Consider the following 24,130-nt stretch of genomic DNA (forward strand, 5'->3'; position numbering starts at 1 on the left):
TGCTCTGCCCACTCCACGCCAGCATAGGCTGGCATTTACAGACACTCCCCAAAGCGAGCAATGCAGTGGCAATTCTCTATTAGTCATGGAAGAAGCCAACCATGCCAGGGAGACCTGGATGTGCAGTCCAAAAAATTAATTTTCTTATTTCTCATTGGGGGGGAAACTTAGTTTAGAGGGGGTGCTTAATTCTGGTTGGTTGGCCTTTTTATGAGCGTGCATGATATGCTAATTCATGCAAAATGACTTGTCGGTCATAAAGCCTTTAAATTCTTTGAAGAGAGCATAATTACTAAAGTTCACCCTGCCTCGAGAAACTGGTTTTGGCTTTAACCAAATTAAGTTCCCGGACCACCAAGCTTCCCGTTGGTGACCGGACCAGGAGATTCCGGCCATTAATTTTTCCTCCATCCTATATTTTATCTCCCTTGTGTATTTTTAATGAAACAATCAAGAATTGTTTTCACGTAATTCTTTACCAAGAGGAGAGAAACCCACCCTGGAGTAGGGGAATAAACCAGAATGAATTTAAGAAGGAATCATTTGTGGAAATACAGTGTGGAGTGAGGGGAAATTTAATTGTTTCAGAACAAATAATTGCAATGTATTTTTCTTTTCCACCCGTCCAGTAACTTTCACAGGCCCAATCAGTGTGCTTGAGATTAATAAGAAGCTTAAGTATGCTAGCAGAATCATGGGGCTCAATGGACTATGCTGCCCCATTCAAATTCTCTTTCCATTAAAAAAAATCACCTCTCCCATTTGTTCCCTTCAGTTTCCTCTCTTGAGCACTTCCTATTAGGAGTACATATCAGAGGGCAGCACGGTGGCCTAGTGGTTAGCACAACCGTCTCATGGCGCTGAGGTCCCAGGTTTGATCCCGGCTCTGGGTCACTGTCCGTGTGGAGTTTGCACATTCTCCCCGTGTCTGCGTGGGTCTCACCCCCACAACCCAAAAGAATGTGCAGAGTAGGTGGATTGGCCACGCTAAATTGACCCTTAATTGGAAAAAATAATTGGGTACTCTAAATTTAAAAACAAAAGGAGTACATATCAGTCGGCTCTTCGAACAAGTGGGGCATCACCATGAAGTCCGGTCCTGCCCTCACCTATCATCCGCCCTTGCACATTCCAACAGGGTAGTGATCAGGAGCGGGAGAATCCCAATTGCTAATCCAGCACTGATCAGCAATAAATCAAGGGGCAATTTCAGCAGGCGGGACTCGCGAACTCGCCCACTGAGGTTCAGCGCAATCTGCAATTGCGTCTTTTGAAAATTCAACGCTTAGGTTGAAGCTAAGTTTTGAATAGCAACAAATCTTTCAAACCACAAGAGTTGATCAGTATATGCCACAAGTTAGCGGTGTGAACGCGAAGATAGCAAAGCTATTAAACGTTAAAAATCCAGTTATAGATACAAAGCATAACCTAAGTGTGCGATTCTGTTAATCCTGTTCTCCGTTGCTGCACTGAAATCAGTTTGGTGCTAGCTTTTGAATTCCTTTTAAACCCATTTATATATGAACTCAATATAAACAGTTTTTATTACGCACCGGGCAATCTTATACATGAATTCTAATGCTGCAGTTGGCTCTAGCAGTGGATGCCAGCATAATTTTACTAATCAAATCTGTACAAGACTTGATTGGATGTGTAGTACAGTGTTTGCCAGCATAGTAATGGTACAGCATGGTTCACTGGCATGGCAGGCTGTGCAGCAGATTGGTGGGCAGGCACGCAAGGTGCATGTTGGCACCCATGTCAAGTTTCAGCCTTCTGTAGGGAAGCAAAGCCACAGGGAGAAAATGTGAATCACTGATTCCAACGTTGCTTGCCAACCTATCCTGTTGCTCTGAATCACAGGATCAGAAATAGTCCATTCAGCCCCTCGAGCCTGCTCTGCTATTTAGATCTTGGCTGACCTATACCTCAGATCTATTTTTCCCCCTTCCACCTTATCCCTCCATTGTCCTTACAAAACGTTCATAGAGTCATAGATGTTTACATGCCGCCCAGTTTCTATCACTAAGCTGGTCCCACGTGCCCTCATTTGGCCCATATCCCTCTACCCACCCTGCCCATGTAAGTGTCTTAACTGGTCTTTAAAAGACAAAATTGTACCCGCCTCTACCACTGCCTTTGGCAGCCCATTCCCGACGCTCACCACCCTCTGTGTGAAGAGATTTCCCCTCTGAACTCTTTTGTATCTCTCCCCTCTCACTTTAACTTATGCCCTCTACCTTTGAAAAAATATGTCGACCATCGGCTTTATCCATGCTCCTCATTATTTTATAGACAATAGTTCATTGATCTTGGTCTCGAAAGTTCCAAATTGTCTTGGAATCTACAGCTTTGCCGGGGGAGAGAGTTCCAGATTTCATTACCTTCTGTCGTAGAAGTGCTCCATGATTTCAATTCTGATTAGTCTGATTTTACGATTATGCCGTCTTCTGGGTTTCCCCACCAGAGAAAATAGTAGGTAGGATTTTCCAATGGTGTTCCTGCCGTCCAAATAATATGGCCACAGCAGCTGGATCACCACCACACCTTGTCATAGGGTGGTTTATGACTGCAAATGTGCCCAGGTTGATATGGTGACTGCTGGAGGCATTGGGGGTTGGATGGGGGGGTTCCTTAGACTGGTGCTGACTTCAGCCCCTCTATGCCCTGGTCTGCCTCTGGGTGGCCAATTCCAGTCAACTGCTTTGCTGTTGACATAGTGGGTGCTTACAGACAAACTTGAAAATTCTAGTTAGCCTCTAATCAATGGCCTTGGTTAGCCCTGAATTTGCTTTAGCTGCCCACCGATTGTGGGCGGGTAGCCATTCCATGTCTGATCCGACTTCTCGGAAAATGGCTGGGATAGGGACCATAACGGGAATCAGACACACCAGCTGGTGTCGGGCAACACTGCATCTTCCCTTCCTAATCCCATCTCAGCACCAAATCCTTGCCCCGTTCCTTTTCATTTACCTCATCCAGCCCCTTTTTCTTTGAAACACCTCATTGATTCACAATTGCCTTCAACTCACCAGAGCTCCTTCAACAGCACTTCCAAATCCACGACCTCTACCACCGAGAAGAAGGGCAGCAGATGCATGGGAACACCCATCAACTGCACGTTCCTCTCCAAGCCGCAAACTATCCTGACTTGGAACTATATTGGCCGGTTCTTCACTGCCACTGGGTCAAAATCCTGGAATTCCCATCTATCAGCACTGTGGGTGTACCTACACCTCTGGTTCAAGGAAGTGGCTTGCCACCATCTTCTCAAAGGTAGTTATGGATGGACAATAGATGTTGGTTTGGCCCACATACTATGAAGAATCTTAAATAAAAAGCTTGAATCCTTCTGTTTGGGAAGAACAGTTTGGTACTCTATCCATTTTCTTCATTGCTGTACCAGTAATGTTGAGAATATGATAGTTTTTGATTTTGATTTGATTTATTACTGTCACATGTATTAGTATACCGTGAAAAGTATTGTTTCTTGCATGCTATACAGACAATGCATACTGTACATAGGGAAGGAAGGAGAGACTGCAGAATATAATGTTACAGTCATAGCTCGGGTATGAAGTGATCTCTATATGTGCATGTACACAAGGGGTTAATGTGTAATCAGTAGCACCACATGATCACTAGAGGGCCGGACTAACAGGGATATAAAAGGCAACCACATTGGGTCCCTGGCTCTCTCGGTGTGCACTTTGACCAGGGCAATAGCAGAGTGGTTCAGATGGCTAGTGGAGTTACGTATAGGTACTGTAGTTAGATCTTGTTAACCTTATCACTAGTATTAAAGTAAAGAACTCATGCACTTATTGTTATAGTTACTCAATAAACCTTTTGTTACTACTGGATGAGTTCGAGTCTTCTTCATCGAGATTCAGAAGACCTCTTCATTAGCCAAGGATTGAGTAGCACATGTTACCTACCGCACAGGTATCAAAACAGGGTGTAGAGAAAAGATCAACTTAATACGAGATAGGTCCATTCAAAAGTCTGATGGCAGCAGGGAAGAAAAGAGTTAGAATTAAGTTTTAGAAGCATAGAACGAGAGTAAAAGATAGAATTAGAGGGTATGCTCGGCCCAGCTTGCAAGACGTCGCCTCGCTCCGGCGCCATCTTGGAATTTGCTGCCCCACAAGGTACCCTTTGAACTTGGCTATTTCGACACCATTCGTGAATTATGTGCACTTTCCATTTTTTTCCCCACCTTGCAGTACTTGAAAGTTGTCCACATTAAATTTCATCTGCCAGAGTCCCATTTATACATTTCGGTTGATTGATTTTGCACTTTGAAGGCAGTCTCCTCAGACCCAATAGGCCATCTCAACTCGGTATTCCCTGCAACTTTGTCTGGTTATACACAGTTTCTCTGTGGCAAGTATTATAATGACAGGGACAGCAAGCAAACTCTGGGAAACTCCCCATCCTAATATAAACCCCACAAAATTTTAAATCTCCACTAAAGCGTTCCCTTCTCTGAGGTGAACAATCTCAGCTTCTCTCGTCTCTCCGGTCGCTCAATCCTGCTGCCATTCTAGTAAATCTCTGACCAAGGCCTCGATATCCTTCCTGGAGTGTAGTACCTAGAATTGGGCGTGTTACTCCTGCTGAGCTCTAACCAATTTATGAAAGTTTACCATAATGTTCTTGCCTTTCGACTCTATGCTTCTATAAAGCCAAGAATCGGCAATACTTCCTCACCAGTCTTACTGATTTATCGCACGATATGTATACCCAGAGAATTTTGTTCCTGCATCCACTTTATCATTATACCTCAGATGACAGCCCACATTGATATGAATCAAGGCGCAGTGAGGCTTCCTATGCAAGAAAAGAGAACCGCAGTATTAGTAGTACCTGGCAGTGTTGTAGATTATGCCAGTCTTTTACTATTGAAGGTGCGAATGTTGTATCTACCAACATTCAAAATCATTATTAAAAGATTCCGACTACCATTTAACTGTAGCAATAAGTTTGCCGTGTCAGTTGTTGAGCGATCCATTAACTGGCCAAGTCTTGCATTATCAAAACGGTTTTGGGTAAGCAATCGTACGCATTTATTTTTCTAATGGCCACGTGGGAATCAATATCACTTGCTATTGTGGAACTCGCTAGAGAAAGATGGTAGGGTAATGAAGTTGAACAGGGAATGTGGGAACACTTCAGTGGTAATTTATTAGCGTCAAGGTTGTAGATATATGATTGATTTTACAACGAGTTTTAAGTAAAAATCCAGATCGTTCTGGTGGCATCTGCTGTTTAAAAATTTCACTGCCTGGTCCCAGGGCAGGAATTGTTTTTCTTGTTGACGTTCAGGGCCATTTAAGTTGATTGAAACTGTTGTTCGCCAAACAGAAGATAGATAGCACAGTGCTTAAATGATGGTATTCCACTAACTGGACTGCGAGGGGAAAATATGACATTTATCATACAGAAGGATTTGTTCAAATCTTATTCATTATTTATCTTGCGTTCCACCATTGTGTTATTTTCTCTGGAGGGAAGAGAGCTGGCTGTATATTTTTGATACGTTATTTAGTCAGCTTGGCTGGGGTTGTTTTAGTACCACTGGCAAGTGTGAGTGAATTGGGATCGGACAGCATTAACGATGAATCCAAGACATTAGAATTGTTCTATTTTAATATATGTTGAGATGATATTGTAAAAGTAAGCTTTAACCATACAGTGTATGCCATGTAGGTCTATTGAAGAGGTTATTGTTTCTATAACTGCACATTAATAAACCTGACAACCGGTTTAAACTCTTACATTTTCATGAGGCACAGAGACTCACGGGTTTTATTAAAGTCTTTGACAAAGTACCGCACTGGGGGTTAGTGGTGCAGACTTGGTGATACAGAGGTAGGAGGAGGATAACGCACCTAATTACAAAATGTTTAGACGGGAGAAACCCGAAGAAACTTAGGGCAGTTTTGACGTCGAAATTGGAAGTGGGTAACAGTAACTGCAGGAGGTTCAAAAACTGCAGTTCTTGGGGCACTGAGCTTCCTGGTGTTTTATTAGCGATCTGGAAGGATCGGTGTTACAATGTCCAAGGAAGGTGCAAAATGGGCACTCTAGTTAATTCTTCAGAGGAGCAAAGAAAGCCGTGAAGGAACATTTATCAGCTGGGGAATGGGCTTAAAAAGTCTCATTCAGAATTTAATGTCAGTAAGTGCTGTTTGATATATTTTTTTTAAAAGTCTAAAACACAAAGCAGTAACAATATTGTGTTTGGATGCAGGCCCTGCTGTAGAAGAGGAAAGGGATTTGAGGGTACAGGTGCACAGGACATTAAATCCAACACCTCAGGTTTCTAAGACCATAAAAAAAAGTTCCTCGTCATAAGAGGTAATGATAAACCTATATAAAACTTTAATAGATTAGGGTTTTATGTGCATTTTTGGACTGCATACTATAAGGGTATTGAGGATTTAGAGAGGATACAATGCAAATACCTTAAAATGTTGACTGGTGTGTGAAAATACAGTTACCGCAGTGTGCAGCATGGAAGTTGATCCATTGTATAAGACTGGCTACTTTTCCAGCCCCCAAAATCATGTTTTTATATATTCTCGGCATATAAATGAATCCTCTTTTCCGCCAGTACATATTACACTCGCATTGGTGGTCCACGAATGCATGTTCTATTTACTGGTACCTTGGGCAGAATTTTCCACTCTGTGCACAGTGTGCTGGCTGAGACGGGGAAAACGGGCCTGCAGCCTCTCCAGCCGCACAGCCAAATTTTCTCTGCAGATTCTATGGCACTCCGTGCACAGGAAATCCGAGGGTTCGGTTTTGCCGTCACAGTGGCAAAGCGGGGCCTGATTGAGCCGGCTGCACGGAGATTGGGGTGTCCTTTAAAACAATTAAAACTACCTCAAGCACACGTACGCGCGCACACACACACACACGCTCCAGGCAAACCCCCCCCCCCCACCATGGATAAGGTGAGCCCTCCCCACCCAACAAGCAATGGGCAACCTCCTCACCACCACCACCACCGAATGTAACACAGGGAAGTGCAGAGTGATATTCAGAGGGTTACGAATGATGGACACAAACGTGAAAGTATCGGGGGGAGGCTGGACAGGTGCCTGCTAGATTTTTGTTCAAACGCTGGCCATTGCTCCAACTTACGATTAAGCTGGCAGGTCCCAAGTGGAAGGAGGTCAATGTAGGGGTGAGAGGAGTTTTGGTTATGACCCATGGGAGTACTTGATGATAATCTTGTTGCACAGCAGTTCTGGATGAAAGCCATGAATAACAGATGTGGCCGAGATTCGAGGCTCGTCATTAGCATGGGGCTCAGTAGGGGCCTGCCCCCCTGAGTGTGAGGTGGATTGGCTGGCACAGTCACCCTCAGCGGCTGGAGTATGAGTGCAATGTTATCACAGGACTGTGCCCCTGAATCTGTGACCCATGTGAATGTATCTGCGCCGGTGAAGGTTGTGGAAGACGATGGTGCATCCACTGGGTGAGTGGTGGAATTTTCCCGAGAGGTAGAATCTTCAGGCTCCTGCCATCGCTGTGACCTGTGTTTGGATTGTGCGGGCCTGTATTCATGTGCCTCCTGTGTGCCATATGCCACCCATCCACTTGGCTGCATTCTCGCCCTTATGTGCAGCCAATCCCTCCCTCGCCATCTGTGATGGCTCGGCCAATCTGCTCTCCTGCAATCTGCGGTGGCTCTTCCTCTGAAGGTGAGGAACTCCAGATCAAGCACCCCACCTCCGGTCATGCCCCCCCCCCCCCCCCTCCCCCCACACACACACACACATTGTGAGCCTGCTTCTCCTGCATGACAAAGTGCAGGAATAGCGACATATTGCGTGATGCCTAACCCCTTTTCTGCATCCATTCCCATACTGACCTGTGTGTTAGATCCAAGTGCTGACAAAAGTCAAATTGTCACACTCTTTGGCCTCACTTGCCAAGCAGTGCTGAGGCTGACTATGCATTCACCCACCTTGTCGAGTTGCCTGCTCAGTAAGATACATTATTTGGTGACCCTACAAGAGACCCTTCGATAACATGCGATCCTGGCACTCAACCTGCTGGGTCGGCGCAGGTTGCTGACTGCTTTCCTCCACGGTACCCAGCATCTTTGGAGGAACCCGGGCGGTTGTGCACCTCTTCTGCGGTTTCTGCCCTGAGTGCCTTGGTCAGACAGATATTACCATCTGTGGGAATGCACACCTCTCGCCATTCCCTGGCGGCCTGGAGGAGAATCTGCGAGTTGACCTCACTAAATCCTGGTGCTGGTCTCTAATATATGTGTAGTTAAAGAGGCTTGGATGTGACTGGGTTGGGATGGAAGTGTGGGTGGGGGGAGGGGGGGGGTGGGGGGGGGTGGCCAACGGCACAAAATAATAAATGGGGGAGTGATGAGGGGAAGCGTTTTGGGGGGGAGGGGGAATGAGGGTTTGCAACAAAAAATTGAACAAACTACTGATTGAGTGGAGGTGGACAGGAAGGTTGTGATCGGAATGCAGACAACCTTCCTGTATATCCGGGAGAACTTTTTCCAGCCCACTTGGATTGACCAATGAATACTCACCCCAAAGTATAATCTCATGTGTGCCCACCCCGGCCGTTTAAATTTTAATTGTAATCAGAGCGTAAAAAATAGTTTCTGCGGCAGCTCCCGATAAGCGAGTGGAAGTGGTGCCCACGTCTGGTTCCACTGATGTAACGCCAGGTTCTTCATATTAAATGCACCGGTTGTTTTCAGTTGTTGAGGGGTCTGGACTGACACTCCGTAGTGCACAGTAAAACGTAAGGCATCAAGAAGGGATTGTGGGAGAACGTCCTTCACATAGATGGTCATGGAGGCTGTTCAGGTTAATGGCTGGGGCAGGAATGATGTCAACATTTAAGATTCGGGGCTGGATTCTCCATTATTGGGACTATGTCCCCACGCCGGGGCAAACCATTGGAGTTTCACACCAGAAAAATTGGTGTGAAAGGGCCACAAATTTCTAGCCATGCAGGGGCTAGCGTAAATCTAGCAGCTTTTGCGACAGGTATGGGCCCCCGCACTTCCGAGTGGGAGGCCACGCATGCGCACGGCGGCGGCCTCCAGCGGCTGCGTTGTGCTCCATGGCGGACTCTGACCGCGGAACTGGACCCGAAAAATAAACAGCCCAACCGGCCACGCGCCCGACCCTGTCCACCCACATAAACATTTCCTGGCCAGGACGGCCGAGGACTGTGTTCGCAGCCGCCACATGAGTATCCTGATCAGCTGGACCACATTAGATCCGTCGGGGCTTGGGCCGGTCGGGGCAGGAGAATGGCGGAGCGAGCCTCTGGCAATGGCCCCAGGTAGGTCCTAAGCGGCGCGGAGTACGGCGCTGTTCGGGGCCCGCAGAATCAGGGAACCGCCGCAGGTCCCGATTCCTTGTGGGAAAATGGATTCCCCGCCCCCACACTGGCCGCGATTGTGACATCGGGGTGTGGAGAATCCAGCCCCTGATTGGGTGCAGGAAAAGGGAATACAGGGTTATGGGAACAGGATGAATTGTGTAGAGGGTAACTGCTAACGGTGACTAGTTTGGCCTTCCTCCTCTGGGTTTAACCTAACAAATTCCTATGTTCACTGTTCTTCAGATGAACGTGGCAAGATCATATTGCGCTATTATGTTAATATTTACTTCGCAAATACCCCCTTTTTTTTCTCAATTTCCTATCCACAGGGTTTTTTTTGTCTTTCCTGAAGATATTGTCTCACTTGAGTATATTCCAGAAGTCCTCTGGTGCCTCAGCCAAGTGGCTGTTATTCATGTGTGCACTCAGATAATGCTTATTAGTGGGCTGTTTGACCATGGAGGCCGTCACAGGCAAGCCTCGCGTTTCGCCCTGTCATGACAATGGGCCATTACTTACAGACATATTGAACGTTTAAGTAGGACATGTGTTTTTAAAAAAGGAATGCAAACCAAAGGTGGCTGAGGATGTAATTCAGCAACTGTACGGAAAGTTCCTGTGCGGATTATACTCGCACCTAGAGAGCACATGGAATGTCGCACCTGGAGAGTGTCGAGGAAATTCAGACAGAGACACTGGAACACGATGCAATGCAAAAACTGTGGTTGCAAAGATAATGGGCGCGATTTACCGGCAGGGTCCTGCCTGATCGAGACGGTACATGGCCAGTAGATTCTGAGAGAGGCCTCTGCAGATGGTCGTTACAGCTTGCGAGATCTAACAAGATCTTGCGTGACATTGCACTCCGACTCTCGTTCACAATAGGCGGGACCCAGACTCCTTTCAGCTAACCTGCAGAACCATACTCTTCCAACCAATTTAGCGTGACCCAACTTAACAGCTGCTAAGTTTCACCATCTACTCCGCACGAACAAGTCAAAGGCTGATTCGTATCACCGTTTTAACTTTTATTTTTGGACACACTTCTTATTTCCAACCTGTGAGTATATGTGTCATCTTCTCATGTTTTATTAACAAATAAACTCACTTTAATTCAAGAATGCTGGGTTAAATTGGTTCCTTTTAGAACAGGTGCAATTTAACCGAATCATAACTAGCTTGTTTGCCGGGTGTTTCCCAGCATTCGCTACTCCATGAAACACGACGCTACCTAGCGGGACTCTACTTCTATTCGGGGCCACAACAGGAAACCACCCCCCCATGAGGCCGCACTTAGTCCCGTTTCCTGCATCGAGTAGCTCCACTCACTGCAATTCCGCACTACAGGAGGAGATCGGTACAATATTTTTAAATGGCTCCCTGATCTCTCGATCCCCCCCAAAGCCCAACTCACATACGCACATGCGCAGGACACCCCCAGGCCTGATCTCTTTCGCATGAAAAATGCCAACTTGGCATTGTCAGCCGAGCAGCTGGCAGTGCCCCTGCCACCTGGGCACCTTGGCAGGACGGCACCCAGGTGCCTCTCCCAGGGTGCCTTGGTGACACCACCAGTACCAGAGTGCCACCCTGCCCAGAGGGCAAGGACCTGGGGCCCTGGGAGACTGCCACAAGTACCATTCCGTCTGTCCCCGTTTGTGGAGACGAACACTGAACAACACTCACCCGACCTCTCCAAGACGAAGGGGTTAGATCCAACGCCTCAGGTGGACCATGAGAGAGAGTCTCACCCTAATATGCAGATTTTCAAAGTACTGATTCCGCCCACAATAGGTGGGAACCAGATTGCGACATCTCGAACGATCGGGAGAAGTGGCGAGCCGGGTAGATCCCGGAAGAGAAATCTGGCATCTACCTTTCGGGCGCAAGGTGGCCGGTAGATCGCGGCCAAATACATTTGGACTGGGAAAAGGTATTCCAAAGAGGAGGGATCCTTTTCAAATTAACCTCGTCGTGATGAACAGAGGGGTTGAATAAAGAAGGGATCCAGCTCAATCCTCCTCACCCAGGAGCATACCAAACTGGGGCATCTCGTCCAGAATCATAATAAATTAGGGGACTTCACCTGACAATCGGTCGAAACACCCGTCATTCAAATACTGTTGTTCCACTGGGAACAACTTGCAACAGGAATTCTGGCTGATCTTTCCCTGACCCCTCAGCCTCTCATCTCCAGTCACAGGTATATCAAGGACAATATTTGCAACACCAGCGATGGCCACAAAATACAACATGGACTGGTGTTCCAATTGGACCTTACAGGCTCGTTCAATTCTGTGTTATTACATTCGCTGGCAAGCAAGCAGGAGCCTGTTGTTAGATATGTACAAATTTAACGTGCCATCATGGCAGGTGTTCCTATCTGCTCTCTATATAAACTCCAGCTTATGCAACACCACTTGTGATCCAAAGGAATGCAATTAATCATGAGTAAAATTCAAAGTGCTTTGGGATCATGGGGGTCCGTTTGAATGGGCAGTGCTGGAGTGTGAGCTGGGTAAATAGATTCAGTTGTTACACTGTCCGGGCTTGACCCCTCGCCAACTCTGCCATTTACCAGGCTGAGTCCCTGAGAAGGTGCGAGGGGCAAGGTTTAGAGGAGATGTATCAGGCAAGTTTTTTTTGCACAGAGGGTAGTGGGTGCCTGGAACTCGCTGCCGGAGGAGGTGGTGGAAGCAGGGACGATAGTGACGTTTAAGGGGCGTCCTGACAAATACATGAATAGGATGGGAATAGAAGGATGCGGACCCTGGAAATGTAGAAGATTTTAGTTTAGACGGGCAGCATGGTCGGTGCAGGCATGGAGGGCCGAAGGGCCTGTTCCTGTGCTGTACTTTTCTTTGTTCTTATCGACACGTACTAAATTACACTCAGTGACTTCCCCAAATGTTATGTTTCCTCCAAAGGATGAATATAAGCCAGAGAAAAATCTGTCTGAAGAGGATTTAAAAAATGCAATCAGCATACATCACGCAATGGCAATAAAAGCTACCGAGTATGAGAAGAAACCCAATGTCCTCAAGCTGAAAACAGCTGACTGGAGAGTCTTTCTTTTCCAAGCACAGTATGTATTCTTTGTGCATTATTGTGGGGGAAGAGAGGTTGGGGACGGGAGAGGGGGGGGATATTTAAAAGAGATGAGTATACATTAGGGGTAATTTTGAATTGCTGTAACAAAGAAGTAGCTCTGATTTAATGGGCTGAATGACCTGTGTATAACATTCTACGACTATGGACAATGAATGGAACTTGGGCTCGTTTTCCCCCCCTCTACTTGTTGGCCAAGGCCTGGTGAGAACAATCCTATAATGAGATTATCATTGTACTCGCCGCCAGACGTCCATCCATACCCTCCCTACTTGTTAACCCAGGCCTGGTGAGGACAATCCTATAATGAGATTATCTCTTATAATTACCGTCAGGCGTCCATCCTTATAAACCGGTAACTAATTCCAAAGTTCCTTTATTGCCAATGACTTGTAGTCACTCCCAAATATCCTGAAATTATTAACATCACGAGGAAAGGCATGCAACAATTTACTTAACCAGCAAGTGTGTGAGGGAAGAGAGGGAGGCTGGTGGGAAATTTTTAAAAGACACTACCGTGTTGTTTGGTAGTCGAGTTCTTCAAGTCGCATCCCGCCATCATGCACTCTCACCGTGGCCATTTTATTTTGCTTTAACCACCTGTCTGTTCACAAATTTTCAGAAGCCCTGAAGAAATGGAATCCTGGATAAATAAAATGAACTTAGTAGCAGCCATGTTTTCTGCCCCTCCATTTCCAGCTGCGATTGGCTCACAGAAGAGGTTTAGCCGCCCACTTTTGCCAGCTACCACCACCAAGATGACACAGGTAAGGGTTACACCAGTCTTTGTAAAGCCTTCTTCCATCTCTGCCTCACCCTCGCAGGGAGAGCTCCACTACGAATAAACCACATTGATAAGGTGATAGTTCACTTCCCTCAAAGCCCTTGCAAATATTTAACTGGACTTGCTTTGCCACATAAGGAAGCAAACATGTAAAAGGAATGTCTTCAACGTTGTGTTTGCCAGTGAAAGTAATTTGAAGGGCAAAACCATGTCCAGAGGACTGAAAGGAGCAGAAATTTCTTCACTCACTGCGAACATTGGAATTCTCTACCCCAGAAGGTTGCAGATACTCTATTGTTGAATATATTTATTCACAAGATAGACAGAAGTTTGATCTCTCAGCGAATCAATGCATGTGGGGAGTGAATGGGAAAGTGGAATTGAGTTAGTTGGCCAAGAGGATTGTATTGAATGGTGGGGCAGGGTCAATGGGCCATGTGGTCTATCCCTCCTATTTCTTATGTTCTTATGCCTATGATTACATCTCCATATATGAAAACAAACAAGACCATTGATGTACTAAAAAGCAGGAACAAAAAAAGATCGTATTTTACTTTTACTGTACTACTTGCCCTTCAGGCACTTGAGCCAATTGTAACCTTCGCTTCTTGGCGTCCCCACCTCTATGATGTGGGAGCATTGTAGAGAATGAACCAAATCTGGGGTTTTATGATGTTCACTTGAGTGTAACGTCAGTTTACTTGCCCACTGAGACTATTTAGGAACTTCCATTCTGATGCCCAGTATATGGCAGTGTGGACTGCATTAACATGTCCTTACTTTAGATGTGGAGATAGTTGGAGAAGTTTAGGTTGACTTCCTTGGAGAAAAGAAGGCAAAGAGGAGATCTGATGGAGGTATTTAAAATAATGGGGCATCTGAGACGGTAGGGAGAAAGTGTTCCCACTTGTGAAATGCTCAAGATGGCACAGATTTAAAGTAATTGGCAAAAGGAGCAAAAGTGATATGAGGAAATACTTTGTTACACAGTGAGTCGTCGAGGTCTGGATTACACTGCCTGGGAGAGTGGTGGAGTCTGGTTCACTCGAGGCATGCAAAAGGGAATTAGACTATATGCAGGGTTATGGGGAGAAGGCGGGAGAATGGCACTCAGAAATTGCTTATTTGGAGAGACGGTGCAGACATAATGGGCCAAATGATCTCTTTCTGCGCTATGAAAATTGTGATCGTATGGATCATCAGTAACATTTATATGTTTGGGTACAGACTTGGGTTGGAGAGGATTTGAAGAATGTTATGACTATCCAGGTACTCCTGCGATCCAACTTCTTCCCTTCACATTCCCTGATACGAACAAATATTGCAAATGATTCTATTACACAGCCGATTCTTCAAAGGGTCATTTTACCTTATTGTGACTCAGGGTAAACTGACAGGATCTGAATTTCCACTCCCAGTGGCGCTGTTGCCAGTTGAAATTCATGCCTCCAAATCTTTGATCAAAGCCTCTGGCCTACCAAACTAAAAACAGAAAATGTTGAAAATAGCATGGTGCCTCACAGCACCAGGGACCAGGGTTCAATTCCAGCCGAGGGCTACTGTCTGTGTGGAGTTTGCACCTTCTTCCTGTGTCTGCATGGGTTTCCTCCGGGTACTCTGGTTTCCTCCCACAGTCCAAAGACGTGCGGGTTAGATGAATTGGCCATGATAAATTGCCCCTTAGTGTCCAAAGATATGCAGGTTAGGTGAGGGTATGGGGTTAGGGTGGGGGAATCGGCCTAGGTAGAGCGCTCTTTCAGAGGGTCATTGCAGATTCAATGGGCCGAATGACCTCCACCTACACTGTAGGGATTCTGTGACTCTACTCAGCAGGTCAGGCAGAATCTGTGAAGAGAGAATAAACATTTCAAATTAGTGCCGTTTATCAGAGCTCAGTTTCCCTCCTATGATTTTCATAGACTCATAGAATTTACAGCGCAGAAGGAGGACATTCGGCCCAACGAGTCGACACCGACCCTTGAAAGAATACCCTACGAAAGCCCACAGCTCCACCCTGTTCCCGTAACCCAGTAACCCCACCTAGCCTTTGGACACGAAGGGGCAATTTAGCATGGCCAATCCACCTAACCTGCACATATTTGAACTGTGGGAGGAAACCGGCGCACCTGGAGGAAACCCAAGCAGACACAGGGAGAAAGTGCAAACTCCACACAGTCACCCAAGGCTGTAATTGAACCCGTGTCCCTGGAGGTGTGAGACAGCAGTGCTAACCGCTGTGCCACCATGCCACCCGCCACGTAGCTCCATTCATAATGATAGATTGTATGGTTTAATGTTTTCTGTTTTAGGTTGCCTTCCTGCTCTTCTGGTACTAACCCTCCCTTCAGAGAAGTGGTGGTGTTTTGCTGGAATCAGTGGTGTACACTGGAACTCAATCCATTCACAGTTTTCTCCTTGACTACATCCATTCCCATTACTGACACGAATGCTGGCATGTTGAGCTATCCTGCTGTATAAAGTGTTGATACCAATTGAGTTACTGTCTGTTCCCGACCTTCCTCCATGCCGTCGACATACGGCATTGCTATGGAAACATGTCTTTGACGTAGCAGTGAGAGAATTGTTCCAGCATTGCATAACAAACTGCGTTTGTTGCCCGATGCTACCTGGGCACCGAGAAGATAATGGGACTGATCTAATAATAAAACTCCTGTCTCTGCAGCAAAAATCCTGGCCCTGCCTTTCCATGTGCTATTTTTATACAGGCTCTTATTAATTTGCACCTTTATCTGAGCACACGGCAGCACCTGCTCCTGAGCTCATTGGTGATGTGTAGTGAGGATAACAAAGAGTTTTTATTTTACATAATTGAAGCACGAATGGCGGGGAGTGGGGATGAAAGGTGCAGGATGGTGGTGACAGAGGGCCCCTGAGCAGAACAATAAATGCTGAAAGGTACGCTTGCAGTTTGGTCTCCAGAACGTGGAGCGCAGGAAATGGAACCAGAAGCAAGCAGTGGCAATAAGTGTGCATCCCTTGGCCCAAGCTGCCTGCAGAATTTTGTTCGACTTCAAATAGACGCTTTGTTAACCAGCACACTGGAACATGTAACTGTACCTCCTCGTGATTCCACTAAACTGGAACGCCTCTTGCAAAAAGTTGAAGTTGAAAAACAGACCATCAAGGAAAATAAGGAGCCGTTCCTTAAAACCTCCATCTGTCGTTTTTGTGGTATCTTGTACAGCAGAAGGAGGCCATTCTGCCCCTCTTTTCTGTGCCAGCCCTTTTAGGGAGCTATCCAGTTAGTCTCACGGCCCCGCTGTTCACCCGCTCAATTAATTCTAAACCTGCTTATGCGCATGGCGTCACCATCTCTCACCGAAGGAAAATTACTTTCCTCAGGATAATGAGTTAAATGTGGGGGGATCGTGTTCAACTGAGAAAATCCAGTTGACTCAAATTTTCCATGACTTTTGAAACCGAGGAGAAGTCCGAAGACACCACAACATGCATGGCTCTGTATAACCTTCGTAGGGCATGGTGTTTATGGTGCAGAATTAAAAGGACTCCGCCAATATTGTGTCACTAATGCATCGACCGTCGCGCTGCTCAACCTTGTCGAACAGGCAGTTGCCAAACAGAAAGTAAACTGCCTGAGCTACAAGTTGTACAAGTGTTTTTTATTCCACTTTGTTTTAATGACGCACTTGAAACTCGTTTCAGGAGGATCAGCTGAAATCACACGAGGCCAAGCTGAAACAGATTTCCACTGAGCTCACAGAGCACCGTTCCTACCCCCCTGACAAGAAAGTCAAAGCTAAGGAGATTGATGAATACAGACTGAAGGAGCACTACCTGGAGTTTGAGGTAGGTCCGGGAGACAAGAAGCACATGCTTCTTCCACTGTAGACATGCACGATTGAGTTTAAAAACTGCAGAGGCAGCAGGTTAGAAAAGGAGCACCTTTAGGTGTGTGGCAATTCACAGTGTGTGGCTTTCAGATAAGGATGGAATGGATATGATTTTCAAAGAGGAATTTAGTTCCACTGGCACCCCTTGATTCAATTATCACTGTTCTCACCCCATATCACCTGAACATGATTCTTCCGGTGAGCAGTACCATTGGAATTGTATGTAATATCGATGCCAAAGAAACAATATTTTCTCACTGCAGCGCATTGTTCGAATAGCCAAACTGTCCACTTCAGTATCTTGCCTCTTCCCGATTATCCATGATCTTTCTGCCTCTGCTGTGCAAAGTTCTTCCAAACCGGAATCATTCTTCTAGTTATGTTTTTCTGAATATGCACTTTAAATGTGCATTGCACTCCAGTAAGGTCTTGATTTTGATTTGATTTATTGTCACATGTACCGAAGTACAGGGAACATACACAATACGTACATAGTAGATAAGGAGAATAATCAACAGAGAACATTGACAAATGGTACATTGACAAACAGTGATTGGTTACAATGCGGAACAAGGGGCCAAACAAAGCAAATATATGAGCAAGAACAGCATAGGGCGTTGTGAATAGTGTTCTTACAGGGAACAGATCAGTCCGAGGGGGAGTCGTTGAGGAGTCTTGTAGCTGTGGGGAAGAAGCTGTTCCTATATCTGGATGTGCGGGTCTTCAGACTTCTGTACCTTCTGCCTGATGGAAGGGTCTGGAAGAAGGCAATGCCTGGGTGGGAGGGGTCTCTGACAATGCTGTCTGCCTTCCTGTGGCAGCGGGAGGTGTATACAGAATCAATGTGAGAGTGGCAAGCTTGTGTGATGCGTTGGGCTAAGTTCACCACACGCTGCAGTCTCTTGCGATCTTGGACCGAGCAGTTGTCATACCCAAGCTGTGATAGGATGCTCTCTATCGCACATCTATAGAAGTTTTTGGGAGTCGATGCAGACATGCCAAATTTCTTTAGCTTCCGTAGGAAGTAGAGACGTTGTTGGGCTTTCTTGACTGTTACGTCAACGTGAGTGGATCAGGACAGACAGTTGGTGATGGTGACCCCCAGGAACTTAAAGCTATCGATCATCTCCACTTCAGAGCCATTGACGCAGACGGGAGTATGTGTCGTGCTGCGCTTCCTGAAGTTGATGATCAGCCCTTTGGTCTTTCCAACATTTAACGAGAGGTTGTTTTCGCTACACCATGCAACCAAGTGATTTATCTCCCTCCTGTAGTCTGTTCTCTTTTCCTGATATCCTAGCCTAGTTGGAAGCAATACTCAATGTTAACCTTATCCAAAAATTCAGTCCTGAGTTAAATATCCATCGGGGTGCTATGCCATGAAGAAGGCAGCTCACCACCAACTTCTCAAGGGCAACTAGTGATGGGCAATAAATTCCGTCCTAGTCAGCGACACCCACATCCTATAAATGAATTGTTGAAAAATCTAATCGGGGGGACGAGGTATTAAGGTTGAAAAATGTATGGGTACCCCATTCCCACTGGGTGTGGTGAGCTAGCTATTCTTACCTTCATTATTCACGCAACTTTGAAAAAGGTTGGAGGTGGATGAAGCTCAATGTATTTAACTAGAGTGACACTCGCTGGGAATCAGCAAGACCTGCCTGCTTTGTGCAGTCCTGGTAGTTTGGAGTAAATGTAAAGTCATTCGTGATGCAGGTACAAATCAAGAATGTTTTTTCCTCTTTAAACCACTTTCGTTAGGTTCTCATTGAAACCAGTTTCCTTTAACCATCCAATTTGTTTTATACGGAGGTGATATAATAGTTACTCAGCTCCTTTGTTGGTATTTTATCATAATTCCCTTTTGATTCCGGGTCACATAAGGTACACATGTTTCCTTTGGGAATCTATCTGTGTAATCTGAATGGTTTCTTTCGGGGGCTCCGGAACTAACGTAGAACAAGAGATTGTAGTGTAGACTTTCAGGTGATGAACCATCCCAAAAGTTTTGAATGGGCACATTTAGTTAAGTAATAAATGCAGCCTTACATTTGCACTGATATGATTTCTGTAGTACATTCTCGACAATAGCTGAAGCTTCCTCTTCTGGAGCTTTCTAAAACGAGAGGTCGTAATCTTAGAATAAGACACAGCATCCTAGAAAACATCCTATCGGGCTGCATCGCAGTCTCGTGTGGCAACTGCTTGGCCCAAGACTGCGAGAAACTTCAGAGAGTCGTGAACACAGCCAAGTCCATCACACAAACCTGCCTCCCATCCATTGACTCCATCTACACCTCCCGCTGCCTGGGGAAAGCGGGCAGCATAATCAAAGACCCCTCCCACCCAGCTTATTCATTCTTCCAACTTCTTCCATCAGGCAGGAGAAACAAAAGTCTGAGAACACGCACGAACAGACTCAAAAACAGCTTCTTCCCCGCTGTTACCAGACTCCTAAACGACCCTCTTATGGACTGATCTGATTAACACTACACCCGTGTCTGCTTCACCTGATGCTGGTGTTTATGTAGTTACATAGTGTACCTTGTGTTGCCCTACTTTGTATTTTCTTTTACTTCCTTTTCTCTTCATGTACTTAATGATCTGTTGAGCTGCTCGCAGATAAATACTTTTCACTGTACCTCGGTACACGTGACAATAAACAAAATCCAAATCCAGCAAATTTAAAACCAATTTGAGGAAAAACTACTTCTCCCAAAGGGTTGTGAATCTGTGGAATTCGCTGCCCCAGAGTGCAGTCGATGCAGGGACAGTGAGTAAATTTAAGGAGGAGTTTAGACAGATTTTTAATTGGTAATGTGTTGAAGGGTTATGGAGAATGGGCAGGACGGTGGAGTTGAGGCTTGGATGGGATCAGCCATGATCACATTGAGGGTGTTTAGGCTGAGGCTAAGTTGCCGACTCCTGCTCCGAGGTCATGCGTTCTAGGGAGGAGATGCTCTGGCTGATTTCACAATCCAGCTCTTGGTCTGTAATATTGTAGGTAGCAGATGAGGAACATTTCTGCCATGATAGAATGGCAGAGCAGACTCGATGGGCCGAATGGCCTAATTCTACTCCTATATTTTATGAGCTTATGAATAAATGTGAATATAAATTCTCTCAACGTAGAGAATACTTGTTTGCAGGAAAACTGGAAGCACCAAAATTCCGCATCCAGGCCATGTGGTGAGAGGCTGTCAGCTTGACCTTTGGCCAGGCCGCATCTGTCACACTTCCAGCAAAGTTACAGCAGAGGACCGGGAGCAACTCTGAATAAAACTCAGAGTTTGAGTTCTTCCGCTGGTTAAGTGGTTAAAGATACTGCTCAGTCTAACGTCAAACCATATTAACCAGAGGTTCCTGGTTTGGGGCGGCTGGGGGAGGGGGGTAATCATGTGTTCTTCATCACTGCGTAGTGAGTGCTGCTGCCGTGGGTGCAAGTACATGTGTGCGTACACGTACACGCTTTGCATCAGACTTCATCCACATCTAATTGTCCATGAATGGCCACTCGGACAAGGCACTACAGGATGGACAGAATCTGTGTACACTTAAGACAATTTATCATGGCCATTCCACCTAACCTGTGCATCTTTGGACTGTGGGAGAAAACCGGAGCACCCGGAAGAAACCCACACAGACACGGGGAAAACGTGACCACACAGACTGACCCAAGCCGGGAATCGAACCTGGGACCCTGGAGCGGTGAAGCAACTGTGCTAACCACTGTGCTACCGTGCTGCATCCTATGAAAGAATTTGTTTTAAATACCCTGACAGGCAGATGTTTCACCTCTTCTTAAACCTTGCCTAGCTTTTCTCCGAATTTCTTAAGCAGATGGTCATAAGAACATTCTGTGTAAATTATCAGCACCACGTTGCTTCTACAATTACACCAGATGTTACATGATGTTCGGTTTTAATTGAGGGAAGCTTACAGGAATCTATGGCTCTTTTTGCGAATGGTTCTGGGGAAGCAAAACCGAATGCCTTCTCAGCATCCCACCAGTGAACCCATAGTCCTTTAGATGATTAAAAATCTCAGCGATGTGAGGTTCTTAGAAAAATATACATAATTTTAATTTCTTTTGTGTGTGTTTTGAGCTCTGGAATTCTCTCTCTGTTTCCTCCTTAGGCACTTGGGGCAGCACGGTAGCATGGTGGTTAGCATAAATGCTTCACAGCTCCAGGGTCCGAGGTTCGGTTCCCGGCTGGGTCATTGTGCGGAGTCTGCACATCCTCCCCGTGTATGCGTGGGTTTCCTCCGGGTGCTCCGGTTTCCTCCCACAGTCCAAAGATGTGCGGGTTAGGTGGATTGGCCATGCTAAATTGCCTGTAGTGTCCTAAAAAGTAAGGTTAGAGAGGAGGGGGGGGGTTGTTGGGTTATGGGTATAGGGTGGATACATGGGTTTGAGTAGGGTGATCATTGCTCGGCACAACATCGAGGGCCGAAGGGCCTGTTCTGTGCTGTACTGTTCTATGTTCTATGTTCTAGGTACAGTCCTTCCTAAAGCCTACCTCTGTGTCCTGGCCTAATGGCTCCATATGTGGCTTGGTCTTCGGTTTTATTTTCTCTCGCTCCTGTGGGTTGTGTTACAAGTTTAAAGGTGTTACTTAAATGCAAGTTGTTGTTGCTTTAAAGCGGACATCTTCTCGCCAGCTTCCAAGATGTCTGTTGGATTCCCATCTGTATTGGGAAAATCCTGCTTAAAACCTGCAGGTAACGCTGTAAAGATTCACATCGGTCCAGATGCAAACATTCCTCCTCCTTAAATACAGGGACTCTCTTCCCGTAGGTGAAGCAGGCATGTGTCAGGAAGCTGGACAGGGTGGGAGAAAAAGTGGACGCGAGTGGAGAGGAAAGGCAGAGAGTGATTTCAAGTGGAGCTGAAAGCATGAACAAAGCATTTCAGGAGACATTTAGGATAGCAAGCCGGCCGACAAGTTGAAGGAGCAGAAACATTGGACTGTGAGCTGCTGGAAGGCTGGAGTTTGGTTAGGAATTCAGTTAGGAATTAACAGCCAAAGGTTACCTATGAAGCAGGTTCATGACTGAGCGAAGCAGTGAACACAAGCGCAGTGTTTCCATACTGTGTCAGCCTCTCCAAATCCTTGATACTACACTACAAGGTGTTTAGAGCAAACAAAATCGACAAAAGATTCATCAGGAGCTGCAATTTGCTCTCTTTAGGTTGATGATTTTACACTTGCTCTTCAGATATCAGAGGCTCCATAGCAGAATCTGAAATAGAAACTGTGCTTCATTCTGCCCCCTGCTCTTCTAATTGGAAATTAGCTTCAAGATGAGATGTTGATTTTGGAGTTTTTCCAGTGCCTCTTGGATCAGGCTGTCGGGTACCGAGAGAGTTTAACACCTTTACAATCCAAACACAAAAAATTGAGCTCATCGTATCGAGATCATGGGAAATAAATTTCAGCATTCAATTTGTACTTTAATCCATTTGCTCCAAACTTTTTCCAGAGAACAGCATCTGTGAATGAACACCCACCTGCTCCCAATTCTGGCAATCATCCATTCAAGTCAGGCACAAGGGCCAGAAATTTAAACGGACACGGCGTTAGTCACCTGCTCTCCATCATGACGTTGCTTTTTGTCACATTGTCAGTTTATGTGACTGTTGAAAGCTTAATTTTGGTCAGTGCACCAGATTCAAAGTTGTAAAAAGGTAACTGAGGCGAGAGAAAGTAACAGGTTCATTCGGAGGCACGCTGTACCCAGAATCAGTACACTATGTAGAAATGGGGAGGATGCTACTGTCAAGGCACAGATCTGAAAGTTGGAAAAAGTGCCATATTCTTCCTCCTCTACACTGTACCCAAAACAGCTATTCATCCCTCATTTCAGTTATCTGTCTCCAAGTTTCCCCCCAACTCGGCATGAGGTTTTTCAGCCTAAACTGTCTGCTCAACCGCCTCCTCAAATTAAATCCATTGTCACTTAGTTACAGAATGATGATGTGGGGATGCCGGCATTGGACTGGGGTGAGCACAGTAAGAAGTCTTACAACACCAGGTTAAAGTCCAACAGGTTTGTTTCAAACACTAGCTTTCGGAGCACTGCTCCTTCCTCAGGTGAATCATGCTCTTTCCTCAGGTGAATTTGGAGCAGTGCTCCAAAAGCAAGTGTTTGAAACAAACCTGTTGGACTTTAACCTGGTGTTGTAAGACTTCTTACTGAATTATGACTGAGGTTCAGTTTATCCCTTGAGTTTTCTTGTGTGCAAACTCTGTGGCCCTATTCTTGTTCTTCGCTGTGCTGTTGGCAACCTTCATTCATTACCTTCATTACCGTAAACTGCCAATTTACCCCCTCGCTGTCTCAGCTAATCTGGCTATTTTCTCCCATTTCTTTAACACCTCCCCCAACCCCACAACCAGGCTTGTGCCTCCTCCTGATGTTCTTCCATAACTCCCTGCCCCTTATCCTTCCCATCTTTCCTGGTTGATCCACTGTCCATTCATCATCCACCACCTCATCTGGAGCGTACATATTGAGGGCTTTATCATTGTAACTTGTGTGGGGGAAGAGTAGTTACACTGAAGTGATCTGTGTGTTCACTAAATTGTCAAAAAGTGAAACTAAATCAATTCTGTGGCGGGATTATTTCTTTTTTGGTGTCGGCCATCTGCATCATGAGGCGATTGTTTATGCCGTGGTACAATGCTAATAGATGAGAGAATGGCAACATCCAAAACCTGATGCTGATGGTCAAACCAACCTCTGTCTTACGCTTTACCTGGGGTGGCTCAGGAGCCCAATGCTGGCATGTCAGTCTCTGCCACATTCGCTGCTGAGGGAGACAGTGGGCTGAGAAGGTGAACTCTGGGCCCTCTTCTCGGCTATCCACTATCTTCACATCTCACATGTCCTTGTAGCAGAGGAATGGATGCAAGGAGATGGTGACCGAGTGGTCAATTCACCGCACAGATGGTCTTTGGGTGTGGCTGTCATCCAT

The 24,130-nt window shown here is 45.9% G+C and overlaps 1 protein-coding gene across 2 annotated transcripts in view; it reads left to right on the forward strand.

Moving 5' to 3' along the window:
• Nucleotides 1–24,130, forward strand: part of psd3l (pleckstrin and Sec7 domain containing 3, like) — a 505,495-nt gene that overhangs the window by 469,832 nt on the left and 11,533 nt on the right. For both annotated transcript variants that reach the window (XM_038792652.1, XM_038792653.1), the window contains 3 exons: nucleotides 12,312–12,469; nucleotides 13,115–13,259; nucleotides 16,961–17,104. In XM_038792652.1, the coding sequence (XP_038648580.1) occupies nucleotides 12,312–12,469; nucleotides 13,115–13,259; nucleotides 16,961–17,104 (447 nt within the window). The remainder of the gene's footprint in view (nucleotides 1–12,311; nucleotides 12,470–13,114; nucleotides 13,260–16,960; nucleotides 17,105–24,130) is intronic.

This window comes from Scyliorhinus canicula, chromosome 3 (assembly GCF_902713615.1).
Source record: "Scyliorhinus canicula chromosome 3, sScyCan1.1, whole genome shotgun sequence".
Taxonomy (NCBI): Eukaryota; Metazoa; Chordata; class Chondrichthyes; order Carcharhiniformes; family Scyliorhinidae; genus Scyliorhinus; species Scyliorhinus canicula.